Here is a 21,391-nt window from a genome sequence, read left to right as displayed (position 1 = left end):
TCAATGTCCTCATAAACCTGCTCACCGTCCCTCCCCGCAGGGTGACGGTGAGGAGCGAGTGAGATAAGGCACGCGCCACACCTGGCCCCGTGGCCTCCCTCCCGTGAGGAGGGCTCAGTGGCAGGCGTCCTGCCATTGCCGGGTGTGTGCCTGCCATTGGCCACTGTGACGCGGTTAAAAGAATCTGTCTGCCTCCCCGGCTGGGCGGTCTGCTCTCTGTGGAGAGGGACCATGTATGATTCACAGTTTATGTCCAGTACCTGTAAGGCACACAGCAGACGCCCAGGAAAACCTGAATGAATGGAAGGAAAACAGGTTTGAGCTGCACTTGGGAAGGGCCTGGAATATCAAGCCAAAGAATTTGGACTTCATCATAGGATTGCAAGGTGTGTGTGTGTGACGTGGCCGAGGGCTTCACTGCCAGGTGTGTGCAGAAGGAAGCCAGGTCGCCAGGAGTTCCACAGACGACTGAGACATGACACCTCCTGGGGGTATATGCATAGTCTCTCAGGGGACGACTGCCACGGACAATTCTCATTTGGAGGTCCCACTGCTTTCTCACTGCTGTGTGTGTGTTGTGTCTTCCCCAGCACCGTGGGATACGCTGGCAGAGGCACAGGAGTGGGAATTGGACGACATGGACCTGCCATTAGCTCAGGACACGTCATTTTCCCCTGTGGGCCCTCAGTCTTCTGAGGGACAATGCAAAAGGGGAGCACGAGCGGGTGCCCATGAGCCTTAGAGCAAAGGTGGGTTCTGCTGCCTTTGACCGTGTCAACATTCTCATCACACCTGGCAGCAGGAGGCAGCCACCCTGCAAGCCAGGACTTGACCATGACATGGGGGAGGCTGCGAGGCTGGGCCTGATGGGCAGCTCATGTTTCCACTGGGGAGAATCTAGACCTGCCACTTCCCTCCCACTGAGGAAAGGGTAGGATTCAGGCAGTGGACAGGAGGACAAGCCACTCCAGAGCCCAGGCGGAGGGGCTGGCAGCTGCCTGAGTTCTCAGAGGTTTGCTAGGGTCAGTGCCAGCAGGAACCTGGTGGAGTCCTGGCTGTGAGGTCCTAGTGGCAGGAAGTGCCTCCCCTGGTGCCCTGAAGCTCAGCTCCAAGCAAGAGTGGGGAGCAGCCATGAGCAGAAGCCTGGGACGGGGCTGCAGCCCCACTTCCTCCTTCACCTCTCTAAGCTGTAATTTCTGTGGTTGCAAATGGGCTAAAAAGAGGATTCGAGGAGAGAAAAGAATGGGAACACACTTAGCTTATGCAAGTTGGGAATGTTATCACCTGGAAAAATACACAATCACCAAAAAAAGCCCACAGAAAACCTGAGATAACTCCAGCTCACCAAAGCCAAGGAAGGAGGATGGCGGGCGCCCGGATGAGCAGGGCTTTGTAACCCTCCCTCTGTTCTTTAGCTGGCCCGGATTCATATTTTATTCATATGAAACAGTTTTTCACGTGTGACTGACTTAGTCCCGCCCTGTGACCCCTGGCACAGCCTGAAAAGAAAATTATGCTTCTCGGCAGGGGCTCCCCTGTAATTTGCCCAGGTAGCTGTTCAGGCTGGGAAGCCACACCCTTCTCCTTTTTATGGGTTTTGCTGCATTGTCCTGGAGCAGCTAAGGCCAGCAGCAGGGTAGTTTATCTCTTTGCCCAGTCAGGCCTTGCAATTAAAAGCAGTAACAGTTATTAAACTGTCTCTTCCCGGGGCCACAATCTGTAATTCAAACCTTCATTTTCCTCCCGCACTCTGTGATTTGGAAGTGTGTTTGGGTAAAAACACTTTGCATTTCTATAAGTAGTTTTTGCAGGAAGCCACTCAGGAGTGAGGTCATGGGTGGGGTGGGGGGAAAGTCCTAGGTGGAATTTTCTGGGGCCCGTGGACCTGCAGATCTCAGAGGCGTGGGGTTCGAAGGACAAAGCTGTGTGTCCCTGCCAGCCCTGCCTGCATCCTTTTACTGATGGGCATTCATTACTTTCTGGGACAACCCATCTCATCTCTGGCAGATGGCCTGGGATCTGTTTCCTGCAGCATCTGACCATTACTCCCGAATCTCTCCACGGTACACAATGAACGTATCTCAAGCTCTTCTCCCATTTTTCAGGAGAGGAGACCAAGGCACACAGAAATAAAATGAACTACCCCTACTCATGTTTACTCTGCCCCTGAACCCTTGTTGATGCCAGCACAACTGAGGCTGCTGGTGGGGGAAAGAAAGAGTGGTCCTTGTGTGGGCAGAGGCAGTGGAGGCGGGGACTCTGCGAAGCCCCTTGAGTGGGGCCGATGGAACCTCCTGCCACCAAGGTGTGCTATGACCACCTGACCAGGGCCTTGAGTAGGCAGGCAAGACAGAGCAGGGCTTCTCGACAGGGGGGCAATGCCAGGGGCCTGGGAAACTTCCCAACACTCTCCCTCCTGAGCATCTCCCCAAACCCTATTTTGTTTCAGTGGGTGGAGCTGGGGGCTGTGAATGAGGCTCCATGGGTGACCAGGTATCTGACAACCATTTGGTTGAGAAACAAGCCTCTGAACGGAGAAGAGCAGGAAATCCTGGGACTGATTCTTGCAGGTGTAAGATACAGAGGTGAATTCATAGTTTTTATATTGCTGTATAGTTATGCTCTGCTTAAAACTGAAAAAAAAAATGAAAGCGGGAGGTGGGGAACCAAATTGAAGGGTCTAGAAGAGGATACACGGTCTTTCTGGAGCCCGTTCCGGGGAAGGCAGTTCTACCTAGAACAGGGGTGTCCAAACTGCAGCCCGCGGGCCAACTGCGGCCCGCAATCCATTGTTAATTGGCCCACAGCAAATTCCAAAAATATATTTAGTTTACTTAAATAAACCAGATGAGGTAATACGTACTTCACCTCGAGTGAGTGGCCCGGCTGTTTGTGTATTTTACCGCATATGGCCCTTGGTAAAAAACGTTGAAAAAAGTTTAGACACCCCTGAGTCCTAGAACATTCCTGAAAGGTTAGGGGATGATGAAGGAGGTTTTCGCAGATACCACAGAGATGGAAGGCTGTGGCTCTGATGGAGACAGCTAGTGTGAGGGGGACGCACAGGCAGGGCCTTACTGCCAGCAGCCATCACATCTGTCACCAGAGCAATGACAACCATAAGGAAAACTCCCCAAGTTGCCCAGCAGGGTGTCTGTGTGTGTGTGGGTGGGGGGGTGGTATCCATGAGCAGCAGTCGGTGCCTTACTGGTATGTGGCTCTGATAAAGGCATCACTCCTCACCTGGCCCAGGTGCCTAGCACTGGGCTGGCAGGGAAGCTGGGCGGGAACCAGCGGAAGGAGGGGCAGCAGTGTCTCTGTACTCACGTTGCATCCAGTTCCCGCTCACTGGACTGAGGAAATTGGGGTAGAGGCCAAATGGCTTATCGATCTTCCTGAGGACCTTTCGGATGTGCCTGACCTGCCAAGAGATGGACACCAGTCGCACCTTCACTTTCCTGAAGAAGCCGGCCCACTTCCAGCCCGCCGAGGACCGCGGCCGCTGGTTCAGATCCAGAGTAAACCATTCCAAGGAGGGAGGAAGGGAGACCTGCATAGTCAACAGCAGGCGGCAACCTGGAGCTGGTGGGATGGCCTTGACCTTGTGCCAGGTGCGGGCTCGGCAGGACATGGCCACAGGGGGGCCTCACCCATCATCTCTGCACTGACCGCTCTGCCTGAGGCCTGCTAAGCCCCCCATCTGCACCCGACCTCACCCCTTCCTCACTGAGTGCCTCCTTTGGGGATGGGTCTTTTCAGGAGGGCGGATTCGTATACGGGATAGTAGCTGTTTCGTAGGTGCTAGGTAAAATGTCCTTTTTAATAGGTCAGAAATGGTCAAATATTGGCAATTTCATATGGTGCAGCCTGGTAATATGTTATTTTATCTGACACCATAGGGACCATTCCAGAGGAGAGGCCTGGGCTCTTCAATGTCCTGATGCCCTCACAGGCATCTCAAGGTTAACACCTCTCAGTTCCTCTGAGCCAAACCCGTTACATACAGTATCTCCAACCAGCAGAACAGCCTGTCCGGTATTATTATCCCAGTTTCACAGACAAGACACCTGAATCGTAGAGGTTTGGTGATGTGCCTGTGGTCACACGGTATGTTAAGTGGCAGAGCCAGGACACGAGTCAGGTCTTGTATGACCGCATGGAGCAGCCCCTGGGTCCAACAGGGACCAGGATGGAGACGGTGTAGCAACAACATATAGCAGAGGAATCTGGATTTGCAACCTTTGGGCTACAAAAGCGGGAAGGCTTTATCCCTCAGCGTCTGCACTCTGGCAGTACGTGAAATCCTCCCAGTACAGAGTCTGCCCGGAGAAAAAGGCCCTCGGGGACCACGCAATATCATGCTCACAGATTTATCGACAGGGCGAGCAGGGAGAGAAGCCTTTTAGCTGTCAGACCTTTCTTTCCAGGGGACAGCATTTGCTTTGCCACATCAGACTTCATATCCATTTATGTTAATGGAATCCATTCTGGGGGACGAGAATGCACTTGTACCTGACTTATTCTCGACTGTCCTGGTGGTGAGCAGTGAAGCAGGCTGAATTACCTCCCCTGGAGGGTGCGGGCGCTTTTAGAATTTGGGCCAATTTGTTGACTGCCAATAATCGCCTCTGTGGGAGGCATAACTGGGGGATGAAAATAGCTGGAGAATGTAAATGTAGAGAGAGACAGAGAGAGGGGCGGGTGGACTCTAGAGAAAAAGCCTGAAGCCTGCTGTACTAATCTGGTCTTGAAAGAACATGGGCTTCAGAGCCAAAAAATCCTGGACTTGAATCTTGGCTTTGTCACCTACCAGATGGATGACCCAGGACAAGTGACTTAACCTCTCTGAGCCTCAGTTTCCTCCTCTGTACAATGGGGATGACAAGAAGACCCACTCATAGGGCCGTCGGGAGGGTTAGAGACACTATAAGGTGCCCAGCACGTAGTAGGTGCTCAGGCAGTGGTGACTAGTCTCCCCAGACTGGTCAGGGACTACAGTGAGCTCCTCATCCCTACGTTCTGAGCCAGCCACAATATTCCTGGAGGAGTTGGCTTAAGAGCAATGGAAACAGGGACACTGGGGGGAGGTAGGTATGGAGGTGGGGAAAGGACCAGTACAGAAAGGGAGTGGGATTGGACTAATTCTATGAACTTACAAGGGGAGGTGTCACAGGGTGGCAGAGTCCTCACCAAATAAGGAAAAGCTTTTGAAAGAAGGTCTGACAATGTGATGGGCTGCATAAGGGTGGTAATGAGCCCGATGCAGAGGAAGGAAGGCATCAAGGGGCTGAGAAGGCCTTTTTGAGCGTTTTCTCAAGAGTGCATGGGGGGATTCCCACAGTGAATAAGCAGCAGTCCTAAACTTGGCGTCATAAAGCAAATGGGGGGCGGCCCGAGGGCTCAGTTGGTTAGAGCGTGAGCTCTGAGCAATAGGGTTGCCGGTTCTATTCCCACATGGGATGGGGGGGCTGCACCCCCTGCAACTAAAGATTGAAAATGGCAACTGGACTTGGAGATGAGCTGTGCCCTCGACAACTAGATTGAAGGACAATGACTTGGAGCTGATGGGCCCTGGAGAAACACACTGTTCCCCAATATTCCCCAATAAAATTGAAAAAAATAAAAGCAAATGGGTGCGTATTAAAAATGCAGATTCCTGGGTGAAGCCCAGAGATCTGTTTCCTCACAGGCATGCCAGGTGATGCTTTGAGGCTGACACGAGATTGGGAGACACTGGGTAGATGTGGATCTATGAGCTCCTAGCCCCCCTGGCACCCTAAGAGGCTAATATTTGGTGGTGGGGAAGAGAGAGGGAAAAGAGAAAGCTTTGTGAGTGGAGGCCTTGGAAGGGTTCTTCTTAGAGGGTGGGGCTTCATCTCACAAGGCAGAACTCAGGAAGGGATGACTGCTGATGGAGCTTGAGTGCCATCTGAGGGTGCTGTGTGTACACTTTCCTTCTTTGGGTTTAGGGTTAGACCCATGGAGACATTTCCAAACAGTGGGACTGCTAAGGGCTGTGACACGGAGGAACTGCTCCTTCCGGAGGGCCTGGAAGAAGGAACAGGCTGCTGTCCTGTTCCTGAACAGGATGGATGACAACCTGCACCCCATCTCTCAAGCCCCCTTGTGCTCTTAGCTGGCCCAGTAACAGTGAGAAGGAACAGACGTGTGGCTCTGCTGTAGAGTGAAATCGCTTTGCCAGCCTGCTGACAGCATGAGCTAGACGGGCATCTGGAAGGAAAAGGCAGGCAGATCTCACACAAAAAAGTTAAATGTCTTTGGAAAGGGGGCTTTTGCAGCGGTGGCCAATTCCTGCCCATGTGAGCTGGTGCATAGACTTCAGCTGTTGCACTTTCTCCAGATTTCACACATGTGTGATTGCCACGGAGCTGCCACATACCAGTGAGCACCTTCTCCCAGGCAGCTGTCTCTTCCTTGCGCGCTGTAGGCGTCTGACTATCCTGCTTGTTTTCCCTGTCACCTGGGATCGGGTACAATCAGGTCTTCCACAGGTAACTATTACCAGGGCTTGTGGGTTTCCCACCCCCCGTCCTGCTGATCTATGATCCGCTTCCCCGTGGCCTGTGCTGGGCTGGGTACGCATCCTTCTGCCCTCTGTGGGGAGACGCAGGAGGAGCCGTTTGGGGCAGGAGCGAACGGGGAGAAGACTTGCCTTTTCAGCGAAGATCTGGTTACCAGAGAGCTCAGTGAGGTGTAGGAACTCCAAGTGCAGGGACCCAAACTCCGCCAGAATGCTGCTGCTCCCGGCCATGGCCCAGCCCCAGCTCCTGTTGGAGCCACTGAAAAGACAGAAGCAGTCCCGGTCACCGCCCCTGCTGCCGGCGAGCTCTTCTGCTGAGAGTCACGTGACTGCTTAGTGGGACAGTGTGGACTTTGTGCCAGGCAGTGATCTAGGAGCTTCCACCACACAATCTTAGTCCTCCGCGGGGGTCAGTACTATTAGGTTGGTGCAAAAATAATTGCGGTTTAAAAGGTTAAAAACAATTGCAAAGGGGGCGGCCGGTTTGTTCAGTTGGTTAGAGCGCGGTGCTCTTAACAACAAGGTTGCTGGTTTGATCCCCACATGGGCCACTGTGAGCTGCGCCCTCCACAACTAGATTGAAACAACTACTTGACTTGGAGCTGATGGGTCCTGGAAAAACACACTTAAATAAATAAAAGTTAAAAAAAAAATTGCAAAAACTGCAATTACTTTTGCACCAACCTAATAGTAAAAGGCCCATGTGACTTCTGAGGACACTGAGATGAAGTGACTTGCTGAAATGTCACTGGAACCCAGTCCTGTCTGGCTTGCAACATTCTTTGTCCCTGTAAGACTTGTGGGCTTGAGAAGGACAGTAGCAGAGCTGTCTTGGCAGCCAAGACCTGGCATGTGTGTCATGCTCAATTTATAGGTGATATTGACAAAGCTGTCAGGGATCACGCAGACCCCACAGACGCTCTACTTCTGTCCTCTGGCCGAAGGCAACCCAATTGCTCAGTGAGCTGGGTCTAAACAGGGGCAGATGAAAAGCAGGGACCCCACCTGGACATTTTTCTCTTGCCCAACACTGTCAGTGCTGCCCAAGGACGCACTATGGCCCCACACTTGACAGGCAGGCGGCTTGGGTATGACCACACACCTGGAGTGGCCAGAGCCTGGGGAAGCAGAGGGTAGGAATAAGAGAACAAAGATTTCCTTAGCCGTGAACTATGCACTTCTCATGAACACCTTAGATAAAGTCCAATTAGGTATTACTAGCATGGCCACCTCACTGGAGAAGGCTGTCAGATAACCTAGGTGCTGTCAAGTCCTAGGTGCTTTCAAGGAGGAAGGGGGCAGAGCCTCAGGTAACCCTCCCATCTGCCCCTTTTATTGACGAGGAAAGAAAGGCACAGGACAGTGACGTCACCCTCCTGAGATCACACAGCAAGGGGCGCAGCTGGGACCCAAAGCTGGTCAGACGCCAGAGTTTGTCCTAACCACCGTGCGGCGGGCCTCACTTTTAATTATATAATAAGCAAGGCCACTGCTTTTCCAGGTGCTTCACTTGAAATCTCCCCAGGACCTGCAGCCAGGAGGTTGTTAGCTGAGAGGACCCGGGCAAACCATTCCTCCTCGTGTAGCTTAGTTTCTGTACCCGACAAACTGGGTAAAGATAACACCTCCCAGTCTCCGTCCTAGAAAGAAGAGGAAGGTGAAGAATGGGGGGGGGGGGGCTTTGGCAAGCTGCTTCCTCTCCCTGTGCCTCACTTTCCTCATCTGCATCATGATAATCTTTTCTATCGGACACTTGGGGCAACTAGGGGGACAGGGGTCAACCTCCCTTTTCTGGGAGGTTGGTGGACAGGTCGTGGGGAGTGAGCTCCCCATGTGTAGAGGCTCTGAGGTGCAGTTAGTGTGGGGCAGGATGGGGGGCTGTGTCTGCCGGGTGGGGGTGCTCTGGGAAGCTCTGGCTTCCCAAGAACTGGTCCCTGTGTGTCCTTGTCCTCCAGGAACAGGACCTAGGAAGGCAGGCAGGGATCTGGGAGGTGTGGTTTGCCACCTCAGGGGCACTGCTTTTCCTGGGGTGGGGCTGGGGCTCCCCTTCTTCTAAACTCCATTCTCTGGCCTGGATGTAGTTTCCTGGGAAGTAAGGCAGCCCACCAGTCTCCCAGCTTCCTGAAACAGATGGGGGACTTGTGTTTGGGGATCTTTTGGGGTAAGTCACCTCAGTAAACACAGAGACAACCACTGGTCCCTACTTCCTTGGGTCGTTCCCTGACTCGGGCGTAGGGGGTACAGGGGGAGAGATGGGCTCCAGAGAGAGGGGAAACTTGGCTCTTGAATAATAAATAAAACAGCTTCCGTTTATTGAGCTGCTACAAATGGCAGTCACTGGGGCAAGCTGTTCATATCATTATTTCATTTAAAGCCCAAAGGTAAAGCATCATTAATTCCAATATGCAAAGGAGGAAACTGAGGTTCAGAGGGAAGTGAGTTGTCGAAGGTCAGAGCCAGTAGGTGGTGAAGGTGGGCACTTCCCTAACGGGGTCTCCCTCCCAGATGGCCTCACATCCACCCAGAGGGAAGTGGGAGCTGTCCCCACTCTCCCTTTTCCCAAAAGAGACTTTTCTCTGCAGCTTGTGATCTCAGTGGGCAGAGGGTTTCCTGAATAATTGATGCTTCCTGCCCTTGCAGAGAAATTCAAGGTAAAAAAAACACCACACACAAAACCACCAGCCACCAGGCCAGCTGTCTTTTGTTCTCATTTCCCCCCTCATGAACCTCTCTTTCCTCTCCTCCTCCTCCCAACACTCACCCTCCCAAGTGGGCTTCCTGTAGTGGAGCTGCGCTGGCAGACAGGCTGTGCCAGCCAGGGCAGAGGTGGGCACCTTCCCTCTCGTCTGCCTGCCTGGCTTCAAATGCCAGCTCCCCCAGTTCCCAGCTCAGTGACCTCAGGCAGGTCGGTTAATTTCTCTAGACCTCAGTTTCCTCATCCATTAAATGATGGGACCCACACCTCATAGAGTTATTGGTAAGGTGTAAATTATGCATGTAATTACTGTTATTTTATCACTATGTAATTATGCACATGTAAATTGCGCTGTTTGTTAGAGGTATGAAGTTCCTGATATGTGCCAGGCAGCTGTTGTATCTTATTTCACCTTCACATCCAACTTCAGAGGGTAGATACCATGATCCTTATTTCACAGGTGAAGATACTCAGGCTGAGAGGAAGTGACACTTTTTCCAAGGTCACACAGTAAGTGACAGAGCTGGTAGAGCTGAGTCTAAATCCAAATCCTAGGTACTTTGTGCTTCAAATGTCTCCTCTCTGGGCAGCATCCAGAGCCCAGGAGGTTCTCCGATCAGCCCCGAGAGGCAACGGGCCAATGGAAACTCTGTCCTCTGCTCCCCTCCCACTTTGAAGCCTGCAAGTGGGTCTGCAGCCTGTGTTCAATTCCCCTGGTGGGAGGGGCTGCTCCACAATGCCCCTCCCCAGCCTGGCAGAAGCTTCTAGGTATGTATACACTCCTGTGTACTGTGTAATTGTTAACTTTGGAGCCAGACTAACCTGGATTCTGATTCTAACTTTGCTTTGCTGCTCTGTGAACTTGAGTAAGTTACCTCACCTCTCTGATCTTCAGTTTCTTCACTGGTAAAAAGGGGTCCATATGGCTGCTGTGAGGTTGAAAAGAGAGAATCTATGTCATGTGCTCGCATCGTGCCTGGCACACAGTGGACGCTCAATAAACAGTAGCCATTATTAAGATGTGTACCTCAGTGTGTATATGCGTGTGTACATGCATATTTATTTTTGTGTGTGAACTGTGGATATATGTACGGATGCGAGAGTGTGTGTGACAAAGGCGAGCTTGTGTATCTGAGCCTTCGTGATTTCGATGAGTGGCAGTAGAGTGTAATGTGTGTGAGAGAGCAAGTGACAGATTGAGTCAGTTGCAGAGGTCTGTGGACTGGCCACTGTCACTCTTACAAATAGACTAGTGTTCCCTGAAGGTCACAGGTCACAGCTGCCCCGGCCTCTGCCTCCCAGGCCGGACTGCACAGACACACCTCCCCATCAGGGAGGAGGGGCAGTCACGCTTACTTGGGGACCACCTCCCCTCAGGGTCCTCCTTTGGGGGCAGGGCCTAGTTATCTCCCCCGCTGCTGGGGCCCACAGCCAGCTGTGCCCAGAGCCGGGGCAGCAGTGTGTGGCTCCCCTCTCCCCCGGGTGTTCCAAAGAGCAAAGCCAGTGCCACCCAGGCTGGATAAATTCCTGACATCCTTCCTCCCTGTGGAACAGGCAGGCACTTTTAGCAATAGACTCTTACCTAGCAAATGGAAGGGAGGTGTTGCCAGGAAATAAGCATATGCAAACACGTGTGCACAGCACTGGCAGCACGCAAACAGCCTAAAAATAAATGTGCTTTCTTAGTCAGAAACGACAGGATCTATGATGGGTCAGGTTGGGCTCTGAGGGACCGGGGTAAGGCAGACAGCCGGGGCTGTGGTGTAGGGCTCAGGGGACGGTGGTGTGCACACAGGGGGGAGGGATGCCTGAGCTGGGGTCCCATGCCAGGTCCTGCGCAGGGAGGCCTGAGAAGCTGGATCCAGGAGAGGGAGCTGAAAAGACAGCATGTTTGTGTCTCGCTCCACGACAGCTGGCCATGTTCCTACAGGCTCCGTGTTTGCGGAGAAGGAATCTGAGCAGACATCCAAGTGTCCCGCTCTGAGGAGTCAACCCTGCCACCAAGAGGGGGATTCGATCAGTCCTGAGGGCCCCTCCTTGGCCCACGGTGAGATTTAAGAGCAGCCACACCCCAGGAATGCTTTCCAACCAGAGGACAGTAGGTGAAGACGCCAAGTCCTCCCTTCTCTGCAAGGACCAGTAGGGGGCGCTGAAGCAATTCAGGCAACATAAGGGTGGGACGTCCCAGGATAGAGAGGGATGGTGGCCACTCTCACCTGGGCCCAGGCCCCTGCCTCCACTCCAGCATCCTCCTTCTCTCCCTGGCAGAGGCTGAAGCTACTGTTGGACTAAGAACCCTGAGATAAGAAATCACTTCAGGGGGCCGGCCCGGTGGCTCAGGCGGTTAGAGCTCCGTGCTCCTAACTCCGAAGGCTGACGGTTCAATTCCCACATGGGCCAGTGGGCTCTCAACCACAAGGTTGCCAGTTCAATTCCTCGACTCCCGCAAGGGATGGTGGGCAGCGCCCCCTGCAACTAAAATTGAACACGGCACCTTGAGCTGAGCTGCCGCTGAGCTCCCGGATGGCTCAGTTGGTTGGAGCCTGTCCTCTCAACCATAAGGTTGCCGGTTCGACTCCCGCAAGGGATGGTGGGCTGTGCCCCCTGCAACTAGCAACGGCAACTGGACCTGGAGCTGAGCTGCACCCTCCACAACTAAGACTGAAAGAACAACAACTTGAAGCTGAACAGAACCCTCCACAACTAAGACTGAAAGGACAACAATTTGACCATTGTTCCCCAATAAAGTCCTGTTCCCCTTCCCCCAATAAAATCTTTAAAGAAAAAAAAAAGAAATCACTTCAGGAGGTAGAAGGGGGGAGTCTGATGCAATGGAAATATTACAGCTTCCTTTCAGGCCTGGGGTTGTACGAGGGCCCGAGGCTGGTCCCAGACGGCTCCCTGGGTGCCCACCACAAGGACTCCCAGGGGTCTGCTACCCCCAGCACAGGGGCAGCTTTGGGTACCTCCTCGTGGTGGGAGGGTATGACGTCCTCCTGGCTCCTGACCCTCCCACGGCACATCTGGAGGGCTGTGAGCTAAGGCCGTGCCATGGAATGATCCCAGAGGAACAGCTGCCTCGTCCCATCCCTAGAGGATCAGGCCTTGTGTGTCCGAAATGCCAAGGACCAGGTTTGGTGACAAGCACCAGCCCAGGAGAGCCCTAGGCTAATAAGGCTCACTTTCACTCTGCCACTGACTGGCTGCGATTCCAGAGACCGGTATCATCCTCTCCCTGTGCCTCGGTTTCCACGCAGACGCACAAGTGGAAGAGCAGAAGGCATCCTACCTTTTGAAGTTCACAATGCCTTTTGGGATTCCCGTGGGGGTGTTGAAGGCTGGCAGGAGTTTTTCTCCAAGCTTGATGGCCTTTATTCGGAACACCTGGAAGGGTCAAAGGGCATTGTGAATGGGGGCTGAGTGGGGTGCAGTCACTCTAAGAAGCTGCTGCTGGCAGATAAACCTGCCATTGCTTCCTGGCCCAGAGTGGGAGGTGGCACCACGTTAGGCTCTGAGGTGGGACCGGCCTGGATGTGGGCCTGGTCCACGGACTCCTGGCTCTGTGGCCTGACGTAAGGCTCTCTCTGAGCCTCACTTTGCTGGGTCATAAAATGAGCAGTGTTGCCTTCCTCAGCGGGTTGCTGAGAGGAATAAAAATTAGACAATGGTTGTAAAGCACTTACCACAGTGACAGGCCCGATGATTATAACTGTGATTAGGGTGACAATTGGGAAGACGGAGCAGTCAGGGCAGCAGGTCACCAAGGGTCAGTGCCTGCTCACACTGCAGGACCAGGACATTACAGGCTGAGCGCATGGGAAACACATTGGGACTGAGGATAGAAAGCACTGGACTGGGAGCCCAGACCCCACTGGTTTCAGTCCTGTCCCACAGCTTGGTGCCTATGTTCTCAGCAAACCATGGCCTCCCTCTGGGAAACTCTTTCCCATTTGTAAATGTGTGTGTGTGTGTGTGTGTGTGTGTGTGTGTGTGTGTGTGTGTGTGCTTTTCCCTTTCACATTCAGAGTCTACCCACTGTTTCCATTTTACAGATGGAAAGAGAGGGAGAAGAATGGCTTCACCCAGGAGACGGCGAGGGACGGCCTAGGCCCCGGCTCCTGCCTGACCCGACCCTCTCAAATTGTCCTTCTGTAAATCTGTGAATTCAAAAGCACCTGTGGTCTTCTGAGTCAGCAGTTTCCCTCCTAGGAATTTATTCTAAGGAGATAAATAATCAAGAATGTTGTAATGTTTTCACTTTACGGCAATTTATTCCAGCATTGTTTAGAATAGGGACATAGCTTATCCATGCAATGGAACACGTGGCCACTGAAGTGACGCTGTAGAAGAATATTTAACAGCAGAGAAAGGGCTTATAATCTATTAAGAGAAAAATATATCAAAATAGTATAATTCAGTTTTTGTAAAAATTATATACCTATGGGTGTGTGAGGAAACGATGGGAAGGGAATACACCCCGATATTAACAGTGGTCTCCTGGGAGGGGTAGGCTCATGGGAGATTTTTATTTTCTTCTTTTGGCTTCTTTCTATTTTTTTGGTGCCATTTTTATAATAAAAACAAACCCACAATAAACATCATTCATCTTTTAAAAGATGAGATGCAAGTCCCTAAGCAACGGCTCTGGGTGGGACAATACGTTTCCTTTCACGTCTGGAACTTGAGGGTGACCCAGTTTGCTGACCTCCTTTGTGTAGTTTCAAAACAAAGTCCTCTTGAGGTTCCCCCCACCCCAACACATGCAATTAAAAATGCTGAGGCAACTGTTTAGGGAATACAGTGGGGAGGAGTTTGGGAACACCGGGGAGTGGATTAGAGGACTCTGAGGGGCCTCTGAGGGGTGGGCACAGTCCTGGCTTAGAAAGGGAGGGAGGGAGGAGGGAAGGAGGGAGGGAGGGAGGGAGGGAGGGAGGGAGGGAGGGAGGGAGGGAGGGAGGGAAGGAGGGAGGGAGGGAGGGAGGGAGGGAGGGAGGGAGGGAAGGATGGAGGGAGGGAGGGAGGGAGGGAGGGAGGGAAAGGAGGAGCCACACGGGGCCTGGCAGTGATGGGCAAAAGAAGATGATAAAGTCAGAGCCACATAGTGGGTCTCAGAAGTGGGCACAGGGCCAGCCATGTCAGACTCCCTGGGGGAACTTGTCTAGAATCCAGATTCCAAAGCCTCTGTCACCCCAGCAGCCACTGGTTTAGCAACAACTAAGGGCTGTCATTTGAGGCTCCTGATATCTTCACTGACCCCTGGGGAGGCTGAGCCCAGAGGTGCAGAGGGACCCACAGGAACCTGAGCGCAAAGCCGAGGCTCCAGGCTGCTGTCTGGCTGTCCCCTCTCCTGAGGACTCCAAGCCCCTCTCTGCCAGCAAACCATGTCTCCTCCTTTCCAAGGCCCTGCTGCAGGCCAGCAGTGCAAGGTCTCAGCCATCCCAGGGACGATGCTGAGTGGCTGTGTGTGGACAAGAGTGGGACCAGTGGGAACGAACACTGATCCTTCCTGTCACGTTGGAAGTGAGTGGGTGTGCAACAGGTTCTGAACCAAATTCCAATGTGTGTGGGGAGTTCCCCACACCACCAAGCAATTCCCCAGATACCACCTGGGTCTCTAGAGTCAACTCAGTTCTGACGCTATCTCCATGGAGACAGCATCTAATTCCATAAGTTAGGGGTTCAGTCCTATAGGACTGCCCCCTATGTCCCACACATACTTCAGACACCAATCAAAAGTGCAGGTTGTTAGCTGTACTTCTGACTGACTGGCTATAAATGAAAGGTTCCCATGAAACCCTCCTTGGGTTTAATTTGCTAGAGAGGTTCACAGAACTCAGAGAAACATTTACTTACTGGGCCAGGCTGATCGAGGGCTCCACCCCAGGCCCATTGCGGAGAGGGTCAGGAGTTAACCCAACACAGCCCCCAGAGACTGTGTGACCTGAGCAAGTGAGTTCTCTCTGCATCTCAGGTTCTACATCTGCCTATCGATGACAATGTCACCTCACGGGGCCGTCTGAGGCAGCCAGGACACCGTGCACATGCAGCATGGTGTGCCATGTGGAGGTGCTGGGAACGGAGAGGGACCAGGGAGGAGCGGCTGGAGGCCAGGGGCTGCACTGCGAACCCCAGGAATTCTGAGCCACTTGGGCCTCTGCATGGGCCTTTTGAACGATTTCTAAGTCACAGGTACTGCTACCCACATTCCACAGTCTGGAAAGCCAGGTTCAGGTCCCTTCTAGGAAGCTGAAGCCTCAGAACGAATTCTCAGAATCACAGACACCTCAGAGGAGGGAGGGAAAGACAAGCAGCGGGTCCGCTCTTTCCTGAATCACTGGCCCCACACGAGCCCCGCTGCATCGCTCCCCGCTTTCCCCAGGTCCCACATCCACCTCCCATGACCTAGGCAGGAGGTGAGCAAGTGTCTGTGAAGAACGCAGCTGCCTTTTTCTGCTCCATATGCCACTGTCCTGTCCGGGGGTTTCCATATGAAATTCAGGCCTCAGGTGGCTCAAAGCCGAGGGCTCCCATCTATAATTATTTGGGGACAAATTGGAGCAAGTGGTAATCTCTGCTGAGGAGATTATGCTTCATGGAGAGAGGCCTAAAGCGAATGGAGAGATAAAGCACATGACAGTTCCCTCTAAACTCTTGACTTCAGCCCGTGTGCCTTACATTGAAGGGGAGCAGAAATGACTTTCTCTGACAACTGCAGAGGCGAAGCAGGATTTTCCTGCCACTTGCTGGCCTCACCTCCGTGAGCCCCCACAGGCATAATTATTCATTTTTGGGTGGACAGAGAGGGGGAAGTATGGAGAAAGTAAGGGGGCCAGGCCAGGCGTCCAGCCCCAGGGCAGCAGTTGTGCTGAGCAGAACACCCTCTGGGTACCAGGGAATACGGCTGACCGACGTCCTGGGGGTTTGGGCAACTTCACCACCAGACACTCTGCTGTGCTTTCACAGGAGCCCACGGAGAGGACGAAGAGGCCTCCCATTTGCACAGAGCTCTGTGGTTTTCAAAACTTTCTGGCAATGCAGCCTTGGGGTCGGACCCTTTTCCTCCGGCCCCATTTCACAAGACTTTGACCCAATGGGGGATTAGGACCATCCCCACGGTGGGCCAGAAAGTGAGGCCCAAGGATGGGAGAAGGGACTTGCTCCAGGTCACAGGCAGGTGTGGTATGGGGATGAGGTCCGGGTTTTCTGACTGTGCCCAGGGCCTTCCTCCTGGAAGCCAATGCAGTGAACCCGGCTAAGTCTGGTACTTACAACACGTGGCTGCTCCATCTCCCCCACTTTTCCCTTGAGACCTAGAGCTGGTCGCTGGTCCAGGAGAGGAGGGCAAGGGTCTGTGAATAGGCCAAGGCCAAGGGGCCTGGGGCTGGAAGTGGGGAAACAGTGATCTCGGCTTCATCAATCCTGAGAAGGAACAGCGGCAGAAACCAGCCCAGGAGCTCCACAAGCCCGTGCCGAGCCCAGGCATTGCTGCGTGGACGGAGTAGGTCCAGTTGTTGCCCTTAGAGAATTTCCTACCAACTGCGGAAGCTAGTGGGCTCACCTGAGCAGCGGAAGGGAAGCATTCGACAGAAGAGGAGGAAGTGGCTACTGAGGCTGCTGGTGGCACCGTGGAGGTGGGAGACATGGGAGGCCCTGAGCAAATCCCCATGGATCCCTGTTTCCTCACTGGTGAAATGAGGGGATGCGATCAGAAGTTCTCCCAAGCCCTTTCCAGCCTGGATGGTCCAGGGGCATGGAAGCACCAACTCACCTCCTCTCCCGTTAGGTAGAAGGCTGAGAGGAGTCCCCCGATGTACCGGATGTTCACCTCAAACAGGGATGCTTCTCCGCTCTGCAGGGCAGAAAGAAAGGGGGAGGGCAGGAGGGACACTTGTGAGACGCCCACAGGGCTCCTTGAGAGGGGCCACACTGGCCAATGCCCCGCCCCTGCTGATTTGGCCACACACACCTGGGTTTGGTGGTGGTTTTCAGAGCAAAAGGCGAGAGAGGGATGTCACCTGCCTGGCAGCTGCTACCCACACATTTACAGCCTTCCAAATAAACACTGGGTTTGGCTCTGTTCCCCAGCCCTTGCCCGAGGCCATTGGAGCAAAGTTATGCCCTGGATGCTCTCCAGGGAGCTTAAAAACCGGGTGGGGAGCCGCTGGAGGAAGCTTAGCCCAAGGGGAGGCAAATCCTCTATCCGGCCACCTGCCGTTCCCCGCAGAACCCCCTCAGCAGGAGGATGGTGTGGCCCTTCTTTGGGGTGACAGGGCAAGAGGACCTTTCTCAGAGAAGGTTCTGGGGCAGACAGGGCAGGGCTAGGGCTGACAGGAAGGGGAGCCACGCAGATACTTTTGGTAACTGGCAATTTCTCTGCCTCAGCTCTGTAGCCCTCAGGGCACGTCCACCCTGGCCTTAATCATTGTTATTTTCTTTTTGAAGTCTGGTCTGCAAATCAGGGTTGTTGGGGCATCATGCCAAGGACCAGAGCTGGGTTGAAATCCCACCTGAGCCACTTACTTGGCTTTGGGACTTCAGGCAAGCTGTGTAGCCTTTTCCTGCCTGAGTTCTTCATCTCGAGCAGGGCAGATCTGAGATGCTGAGCGCTGCACCGCAGTGCCAGGGGTGGCTTCAGAAAGGTGCCTGTTATTGCATCCTTTGCCCCAGGGCTCTCCTCGGCACACCTCCCACTTCACAGTTTTTTTATTACTGATAAGAACAATGATCATCCCTTTATTTGGGGACTGTTCCCTCCACAGAGCCCTTGCCAAGCCGCTCTCTTTTAGCCTTATAGCGCTCGGTGCGGTCATCATTCCCATTTTTCAAATGAGAAAGCCAAGGCTCAGAGAGGTGGAGTGACCCCATCTTGCCTTCTTCCAGGGACACTCCCTAACCTTCCACAGCCTGCCTGAGTGCCCCCAGGCTCCCCGGCCCTGCCCCCACCAGGCACCTTGGGCAGCTGCCTGATGCCCACTCTGTAGCTACCATCTGCAGAAGGACAAGGCAGGTCTGTGAAGACCCCTCCCATCTCCGGCCTCAGGCTTCCTCCCAACTGATACAGCAGGAAATGGGATTCTAAACTTCCTCCTCACAGGCCACCGGAAGTCATAACAAGCCTCAAAGTAATCGTGATGATGATAATGGCACCACTTACATCTGTATCGGACTTTATGGTGTCATAAAATGCTCTTACAACCTCCGATGATATAGCTCACAAGCCTCTGAATTAGGGCTCATTACTGTTTTGTTGTGTCGCTTCCCTCTGGGAGTTGGAGAAGCGAAGGCTCAGGGAGGTTAAGTGACTTTTCCCAGGCTACGAATTCGAGTCAGGGAAGCGCTTTATCTCTCTGCCCTGCTCTCTGCTGACAGGGCCTCACATCTGCCATGAGCTGCAGGAGCTGTCCCCATTCACACCGGGACTTGTCACTCATGGAGCCCCAGATGGAGCCCCAGTGTGTTTTTGATGTAACTCCTCACCCCCCATCTGTCTCCATTTCTTGCTCCCCAAATCCATCTAAACAGCCTCTCCCCATGCTGAGCTGAGGCCTTCAGGATAAGTCAGTAGCTTTGGCCTGGACTGGGAGGTCACTGGGGGTGGGGTCTGGTATTTAAGGCTTTTGTGCCGTCCAGACACATTCCCATCCCTTCCCCAAGGCTCTGGTCCCTGACCAGGGATGCCTGCAAGGCTGGAAACCCAGCGGGTCTGGACCTGGTCCTGGGCCTCTCACCAGAAGGCCCCCCTCCCGTCACCTATCTCAAGAGGGCAGCACAGGGGGTCGGGATTAGAGCAGCTCAGAGCAGATAGTCACTTCCCCCATTGCTGCTGTTCTGTGTGACAGATTCAGTCCTAGAAGGGACTTCCTGGGCGTGAGCAATGTACCTGGCACCCCCGGGAGGGGAAGGAACGACCATGGCTGTTTCTCCTCCTAGGGGAGGAGGGCAGGCTGGTAAACACTCTTGGGTAGGCCAGGGTGGGGGTGCCCCTCACCTTAAGGCCGGTTTTCGGGGAGGGGACTTGGCACAGAGTGCTTGGAGCCCTGGCTCTGGACCTGCTCTGCTGTGCAGCCTGGGGCCAGAGCCTCCACACGTCTGGGTCTCAGAGATGACCAGGTGGAGCTGGCCACTGACCTCTCGGGCCACTGGTGGCCCTAACGCCCCGAGGGGCTCTGACTCACCACGTTCAGGTGGAAGTTCTCTTCAACCCAGGCCTTGGCCTCCTGGAACTCCTCCTTCAGCTCCATGAGGTAGAGGGTGTCAAGGGAGTCAATGACGGTCGCCCCGCTGAGGCCTCCTGCAGCACAGGACCGAGGGCGTGACCCAGGGCCATTCTCATCCTCTCCATCCCAGCCACACCAGCCATCACTGCTGGGCATCTCTAAATGCCTGGGCAGGCGCCGAGGCCAAGGCTGGCCCAGGCGCGCTCCAGGGAGACTCCAGTGCCACCAGCCTTCAAAGGTGAGTCCAGGACCCAGTGTCCCCCTGGGGGCTGCTTCCCTCTCAGGGCAGTAAAGAGCAGGCGGCAGGCAGGGGAGGCCAAGTTCATGGGCTGAGCCACTTCCCAGACCTTGGGCCACTCGTGTCTGCCTGCAAGTTCCCCATCAGTGCCAGTCGACGCCCCTCTTTTCTGTGGTGCTGGGGAGGGATGAACTGACATTTGGCCTACACAATCTCAGCAAGCGAGCCAGGCCTCTGACTCTTTGATTCCATTCCTTATTTCTTTCTAAGAAAAAGGTGTTTATACATATTTATTTAGGAAGGTATTTATTGCAGTGGCAGACATAATGGGGAAAAGTTGGGGGGAAAGCTCCAGGTTCAACAGTAGGGGGTGAGTTATATAAATTGTGGCTCAAATATAAAATAGGACATTATGCACCATCCACACAGGTGAGACAGACCTGCATTTATTGAAGAGACATCCATGAAATCTGTTACGTTAAAAAAAAAGTAGACTGCAAGGAAAGAAACAAAGGAAAATGCGTATAATTTCTTTATTCCAAATGTGGATGCGTATGCACAGAGCTAAGTCTTGCAGGGTTTGAATCAGTGGTTAGCTCTGAGTGCTGGGATTACAGATGCTTTCTGATTTCTTCACTCATGGGTTGTTTCTATAATATAATCAGAAATTTGTTTCTGTTTTTTTGTGTTTGTTTTTTTTAAATGCAAGAAAGATTGGGCGAAGAAACCAAACAAATGCACAGACCAACGATTTTCATGGCCACTCTTACTCTAGGCCAGTGAGTACACAAGCATGAGCTATGAGACCTAAGTCCTGTCACTAGACCTTCGACTCTTGTCCTGGAGGTAAAGGCTGAGCAAACTGTGCAAAAACGACAGTATTCCACGTCACAAACTGGGCAGGAGAATGATGAGAAACATCTCCCCATGTGGCACAACCAAAGCCTGGAATGTAGAGGAGTGAATGAAGGATGGGAAAAGATGTGCCTGGTGTCTTCTGGAGGGCTTCCTGGAAGAGGTGGCTGCTGCCTCCCATCAACTCCTTACAACTACAGTCATTGGAGGCAGCAACAATTTCCCTTAGGGACCAGAGGATAGCTTAAGAGGAGTAACTGTTCCCTCAGTGTCCTCCTTGCAGGGGACAAAGTACTGAGAACCAAAGGCTCTGCTTTTCCCAGTGGAACTCCAGAGCTCGCTGACAGCCCTGAGCCCCACTTGAATCTCAAGCACGGCTCTGCGGGTACGCCTGCATTCAGAGTTAGCGTTTAATCTCCTTAATTAGTGTTTCCCTAACTGTTCACTTGCGTTGACTTTGCAGACAGAGAATCCTTCTGAGCCTCAAACACTTAACCACCTCTCCAGGCAGGGCAAGGTCTGCTAAAGGGTATGGCCCGGAAAAGGATGGGAGGGAGATCAGGGAGAAGGATAAGGCAGGACGGTTTTCAAGGAAGAGCGGAAGGAGGGGAGGGCTGGAGAAGCGAGGGGCTTCCCAATCCAGAGTCACCATTCTGGGATGGCTTCGGTATTTGAATTGAAATGAATTTCCAGAATGTCAACCCCTCCTACACTGAACGATTGGTAGGAAAACATACCCCAAGCCTAATCCAGTCGATCCTTTCCTGATTTATCCCAGCTGCTTCCCCTGTAGGTGTCAAAGACTGGACATGGTTCACGGGAACTTTGCACCCTCCTGAGGGGCA

The 21,391-nt window shown here is 53.3% G+C and overlaps 1 protein-coding gene across 2 annotated transcripts in view; it reads right to left on the bottom strand.

Moving 5' to 3' along the window:
• MAN1C1 (mannosidase alpha class 1C member 1) overlaps positions 1 to 21,391 on the bottom strand; it is a 129,615-nt gene that overhangs the window by 13,448 nt on the left and 94,776 nt on the right. For both annotated transcript variants that reach the window (XM_088790566.1, XM_088790565.1), the window contains exons 3-7: positions 19,412 to 19,527; positions 17,005 to 17,085; positions 12,526 to 12,620; positions 6,674 to 6,800; positions 3,328 to 3,421 (exon numbers count right to left, since the gene is read on the bottom strand). In XM_088790566.1, the coding sequence (XP_088646692.1) occupies positions 3,328 to 3,421; positions 6,674 to 6,800; positions 12,526 to 12,620; positions 17,005 to 17,085; positions 19,412 to 19,527 (513 nt within the window). The remainder of the gene's footprint in view (positions 1 to 3,327; positions 3,422 to 6,673; positions 6,801 to 12,525; positions 12,621 to 17,004; positions 17,086 to 19,411; positions 19,528 to 21,391) is intronic.

Source organism: Rhinolophus sinicus, chromosome 14 (assembly GCF_057876585.1).
Source record: "Rhinolophus sinicus isolate RSI-liver-muscle chromosome 14, RSI-T2T, whole genome shotgun sequence".
Taxonomy (NCBI): domain Eukaryota; kingdom Metazoa; phylum Chordata; class Mammalia; order Chiroptera; family Rhinolophidae; genus Rhinolophus; species Rhinolophus sinicus.
The sequence above is the reverse complement of the archived record's forward strand: the minus strand, read 5'-3'. Positions and strand labels throughout refer to the sequence as shown.